At 46.9% G+C, this 5912-nt stretch overlaps 1 protein-coding gene across 2 annotated transcripts; it reads left to right on the top strand.

Moving 5' to 3' along the window:
* The first annotated feature begins 230 nt into the window (after window positions 1-230).
* On the top strand, window positions 231-5712 carry RAP2C (RAP2C, member of RAS oncogene family). 2 transcript variants are annotated; one of them, XM_059910546.1, is made up of 4 exons: window positions 231-493; window positions 1206-1948; window positions 2081-2895; window positions 5394-5712. In XM_059910546.1, exons 3-4 carry the CDS (start codon window positions 2623-2625, stop codon window positions 5670-5672), a joined length of 552 nt encoding a protein of 183 aa, XP_059766529.1. In that variant the 5' UTR covers window positions 231-493; window positions 1206-1948; window positions 2081-2622; the 3' UTR covers window positions 5673-5712. The 2 variants fall into 2 exon arrangements, with proteins under 2 accessions (XP_059766529.1, XP_059766527.1); XM_059910544.1 differs by lacking the exon at window positions 1206-1948.
* Window positions 5713-5912: the final 200 nt, after the last annotated feature.

Raw genomic sequence — 5912 nt, 5'->3', positions numbered from 1 at the left:
CCGAGCGTAGGAGTATGTTTCCCTGCGGGGAGAAACGAAGAATTCTCTCCAAAATACTTTGGCCAACACATTCACATTAGAGTCGCCAACAGGTGGGACCACCTCAACAAGAAGGGCACCCTGTTTTGCCAGTTTAGTAACAGCAGAGACTTGCTACAATTGCTCAGCACTGATTGCTGGATCAGAAGAGGAATTTCCAGACTCAGTTACAAGCAGGGCTGGTGCAGGGCTGTGGATTCCCCCAGACAGTCTGGAGACGGCTAGCCAGGGAAATGGGCAGCAGAGCTCCAAATCAGGCAACAGCACGTGTGGAAGGAGCAGTGACCTACGAGGAGACTCATAATTCATAGACCAAACCTCTTCCAGCAGAGGGCAGTGCCTCAGATATCAGGCGGGACCCAGGCCAGCTGGAGCCAGAGCCGGAGACTTCGCGGGACAGATGACACCAACCCTAGGCTGAGGAGAAATTGAGCTAAACTGTCCTTTGGATACTGTAAGTGACATTGGGGAGTACTCAGGGAGAGACACAGTGGGACTGCACACGACTGTAATTTGTCTGTTGTCTAATGTCTAACAATTTGGGTTTGGTAATAAATCCCTATTTATACAGTTCAGCCATTAGGGCTTACAAGTAAGGGGATTTGGGGTCAACTTAACTCGACTGGCCACTGACTCAGGTTTCTGGGTGCATGCCTGAATCAAAAAGGGAGTGACATGCCTAAAATATAACCTAGGCTTCTGGGACCCTGGGGCTCTGTGGATCTGACACAAAGTTTACAAATAGAAAGTTAGCAGAGGGAAAGATATGTAAGAAGTACCAATTTTATCTAAAAATAGAAACTTAGTGTGTTTAACCCGAGTCCTTTGCTTCTGAATTTCAAAGACTATGAAGGATGGCCGTTAAAAAAAACTTTAACTTGGAAGAGCCAGCCATGCAAATTGCTGTGCCTGCAGATAATGAAAAGATTAAAAGAAGTTAGTCTGCTGGCCTAAACAATTTTCAATCGAGGCTTCCCTGCTGCGTAGCGGTTGGAATCAAAAATGGGGCAAAGCTGAGTTAGAGTACCGTAAAGTCTACTTCTAATCCTGTTGTTTTTCGAGCCTGGTGATAAGAAAGAAAGGAATGACTTTGGCATTTGCTGATGGAGACAAGGCAGATTTGCCAGATGATAAAAGTACCGTGTGTGTGTTTAATTATTTGTCAGGCGCGGCTAAATAAAACACACCACAGAGGAAATCAGAACCATTAGCGAAGTCGAAGGCTAATTTGCACGCGTTTCTTCGAAAAATGTCAAGTGGAAGGAATACCAGCAAAGAGAATCAACTTTCTTGGCTGTTTTATTTTCCCTTCCGCGTCTAGTCCGGAGATGTTTGGCGTTCTCCGGGTCGTTAGATCCGCCAAGAGCGGATCGAGTCCTCAGGCCGGGCCGGGGGCAGCTGAGACGCGGAGGGGCTTCCGCGAGGTCGGGGTGGGACTGTCCGCAGCATCGGCAGCAGGAACAGCAGCTGCGGGCAGCCGGGCGGAAAAAGGGAGGACGCCGGAGGTTCTGGGAGAGGCCCTTCGCCAAGGCCGTAGCCCCAACCCGAAACCGTCCCCTGGCCGTCTCGCCCAGCAGGGCGCGGCCCCAGCGCCACCCGGTTCGCCCCGGAGAGGTGGGACTTTCCCCACCGGAAGTGATCCCGTCCAGTCTCGGGGAACTGGGGCACCTCAACCAGTGTGTCAGGGAAACCCTTCCGGGTGTGTGCGGTGGGGGGGGTGGGGGGTGAGAAAAAAAAAAGAGGTGGGTTCGCCTGGAGTCCCAGCGGCCGCCGCCGCCGGACGGCCCCCGCCCCTTTTCCCTCTGCGAGCCGCAGCGCAGGGGCGGCGGTGAGACCAAGGAGCCGGCCGATGGCCATGGCCTTGGCGTGACAGAGCCTCCCGGGCGGCCGGGCGGGTGCGGACGGCAGGGTAAGCGGCGGCGGTGTTGGCGGCGGTGGCCGGGTCCGGTGGGAGGGGAGGGGAGGCGGCCGGCCGGGCTGCCCGGCTGGGCCGGGCGGGGGTCCGGCGGGTAACGCGCGCCCTCTCCCCGCCCCATCACAGGCCGGACGACGCCCGCGGGAGCCGCGGCCCAGAGACCCGTCCGGGCAGCAGAGACTGGAGCAGAGCACACAGGCCCGGGCCGGCTCGGCGGCGCGAGCAGGAAGCGGGGTCCCTGGGCCCCTTTGTGTGAAGGGCGGGGGAGGGGTACGGGGCAGCCCCCGGCCGCGGGCTCCTCCGACGCCCGCCTTCCCGCGGGAGCCCCCGTCGGTCCTGCGGCGCCCACCCCTTCCCTCCGGGGGGCGCGCCTCGCCTCCCCCCGACTCCGGGCTGCTCCGGGCTCGCCCTCTCCCCACGCCCCCTGCCTGGGCTTCAGTTCCTATAGGAAGGGCATTACCATCCCATCCCCACCCACCCCGGCACTTCGCTCTTTCCCCTCCCCCTCCTTTAACTTCCTCTTCTTCCCTCGTTGGGCCCTCGGCTGCTCTGCACTCTCCTCCCGGGTTCGCAGATTTCCGCCCACCTTCCGCCTCCCAGAGCCGCGCCGCAGCGAGCGGGGTGTAATTTTTCCCTCCCTCTGGTAGGAGTTGGGGAAGGTGAGACTCATGAGGGAATACAAGGTAGTGGTGTTAGGGAGCGGAGGGGTTGGCAAATCTGCCCTGACTGTGCAGTTTGTCACTGGGACTTTCATTGAGAAATATGACCCCACCATTGAAGATTTCTACCGCAAAGAGATCGAAGTGGACTCTTCCCCCTCCGTGCTGGAAATTCTGGACACCGCAGGAACTGAGCAGTTTGCCTCCATGAGAGATCTGTACATCAAAAACGGCCAAGGTTTCATCCTGGTTTATAGTCTGGTTAATCAACAGTCTTTTCAGGTAATCAAACCAAGTCTTGTAATTTGTTAGAAGGGGGTGTGGTAATCCTACATTTACTTCTGGTTTGCTTGCACCGTGCGTAAATGACTGTGTTTTGCTTTTGAAAGTTAGACATGGCGCATTTTTGAGGTTACTCCTGGCACGGAAAAGTATCGAGTTGTTTCTGTAGAGAGGACTAAAGTCTCAACCGTCAACAAATGTTTTAAAGTTATTTTTAAGTGAAAGAGAAGTGAAAAAGAAATGTCAGCTTGTGTATATTTAGCCTGGACTATATAGCCTTCTGAAGTTGCTTGTTCAAGTCAACAAGTCTTGGTTAATGTACTCAACAAAACAACATTTAAAAGATAATCTCGGGCAAATAGAGCACTTCAGAAGGAAAATTATTTGGAGCCGATTATCTGTTGCACAGATAACTCCTCTGCGTCTGCTTCCCCCCTCCCCCTCTCTGTTCTCAGCCAAGTCTCTCAGCCAGATTTATAAATCTTAGTGCTGCAAGATGAAGAACTCAAGACCTGCCTTCTAGGCATTTTACTTACTTGGGGCGTGTGAAGGGAAGTCACTAATTGAAAAGACTAGTACCTAGAATTAATAACGAACAAAAATCTAGAATGACTCTCCTTTTTTGCAGTTCATCCAAATCGTTTCTGATAACATTGACAATATTTATAGAAAATATGTGGAACTGGGAACACTGAACAAGTGCAGATTTCTAACCCCCGGCCAGTGGCCGAACTGGAGGTGGTCCAATTTCTTCGGAAAATCTGTCGTGTCCTTCACTGGAAGACAGACTGGAGGTTTAACATTATTTTAAGAGATGCAATAAATGTTGCTATTTATTCCTTGAAAATAAATAACCTCATATTGACCCGTTATATTGACCTCCATTGATTTAGGAAATGGATATTTTTTTTCCTGCATTTAAAGGTATGCACTAATGTTGCTTACTTAAGAGACATTAAGTGCTTTAGCCAAGCCAATGTGCTAATTCCACTTTTCTTAGTATTTTAACTTAAAGTACTATAGTGAGCTTTTCCAGTAACCAGATATAGCAACTTCAGGATTTTTTTTTTCTTTTAAAGATAATAAGTTGTGGGTAAATGAAACAAAGTTATTGTGACCAAACTGAAGTTCATTTTATGTAGGCTTAAATTCCAAAGCATTACTATTATAAAAGCATTTTTCACCAGAAAGTACCAATGTGCCAAAGGTGCTATTTGACAGGCGTTTTCTTTCTAAAGGATCCTTGGGACATTTGTTATTCTATTAGCTGACTCTCTTGAGGCTGGCAGTCTTTTGAAGGGTTTTTCATAAGATATCCATTATAGCTACTTCTTTTATACACATAAATAGAGAGTGAAAAACTGCCATCATTTCAATGGAGACTTAAACTCTTTTAAGCCCAAATGCCATAAATTTGGAATCTCAGCTGAACTTGTGTTTCCATAAGGACACAGGGAAAAGAAGCTTAACCTAGAAGACTGAATTGATATGTGATCAAACAAAATTGTTACAAATGTCAAATGACTGTATGTTTTTGTAAATTTTCAGTCCCTTGTTTTTCCTTCATCCTGCAAGTGAATACTGTGCTCTGTAACTATTCAAATTAAACACGTGTTATATTTAAGTCAAATCTTTTAAGTTACCAAAAAATCCAAAAAACTGTAATGTTAGTATTAAATCTATAACATGTCTTAAATCAGTACTCCCCGCCCCCCCAAAGTTCACCCTCCTAGAGAATTGTTAAGGCTCTTATGTTTTGTAATTAATTGTAATTACTTAGAAAAAGTAATACACGTGGGAGAAAATTTAAGTTGTAAACCCGAACATAGGCAAAGGAAAGTTTGACTTCTTCCCGCCCAGTCTCCCCCCTGCATTGTCCCTCCCAGGAGCTGCTCACTAGTGTACAGTAATTTCTAACATTGAAGTGTACTTTGAGGATAAAGGCATACCGTTACATTTAAAATGAAACATTGAAGTGTGTGAATCTGCTTTTAACTTTGGTCTTTCTAGACACAAAGCAGTGTTTTTGCTCCCACCTAAAACACTTTCTCTCAAGCGCTCTTGCTAAATGGCTAGGAATGCGTAGATGCTGCCATCCTGTGCTAGGATAACAGGTGTTATCAGGAGTGATGACAAGCCGGCAGGTTTAAGGACATGGCCAGACACCCTTTTGTACAAATGGATTCATCATATTTGGGAATTTGCTTTTTACATCAGTATCGACTGAGGGAAAGAAGTGATTAAATGAGCCCTAAAGTTAGTGTGCAACCTACATTTTATATTCTTGACAGAAATCCAGCAGGTAGGGTCTGTGGAAATTATCTAGTTCCTACTTCAATGGAGAAAATGACATTTTCTCTATTTGGGTGTGTGGTTTTATTTTAGATTCAGCTTTCTCTACTTACTGAAGGATGACTTCTTGCAATATTGCAATATTTCTTTTATGGTTATGCAAATAGCATAATTTTTTTCCTTTCTCTTTGTGACTGTTTACATAGGATATCAAGCCAATGAGAGATCAGATTGTCAGAGTGAAGAGATATGAAAAAGTCCCACTGATCCTAGTAGGAAATAAAGTGGATCTGGAACCAGAAAGAGAGGTTATGTCTTCAGAAGGCAGAGCTCTGGCTCAAGAATGGGGCTGTCCTTTCATGGAGACATCGGCAAAAAGTAAATCAATGGTGGATGAACTTTTTGCCGAGATCGTCAGGCAAATGAACTATTCTTCCCTGCCCGAGAAGCAAGATCAGTGTTGTACAACTTGCGTTGTCCAGTAAAAAAAAAAAAGATAACCTCAATCATGGCCATACCGAGCAGGTTAGTTGTTGATGGAACCTTATGTTTTTGGTCAAGTGGAACAAAAAGCTGGGTAATACTAATAATACACATTGTGCTACCTTAAATTTCTTTATTTTTAAAATAATATTTCCCTTAGCGCAAAATAGTCAACATTCAATGTAGAAAATCGAAAAAATTACAGATTAGTAAAATGAAGGTAAGAAATTGCCTGTATTCCC

Source organism: Balaenoptera ricei, chromosome X (genome assembly GCF_028023285.1).
Source record: "Balaenoptera ricei isolate mBalRic1 chromosome X, mBalRic1.hap2, whole genome shotgun sequence".
Taxonomy (NCBI): Eukaryota; Metazoa; Chordata; class Mammalia; order Artiodactyla; family Balaenopteridae; genus Balaenoptera; species Balaenoptera ricei.
The sequence above is the reverse complement of the archived record's forward strand: the minus strand, read 5'-3'. Positions and strand labels throughout refer to the sequence as shown.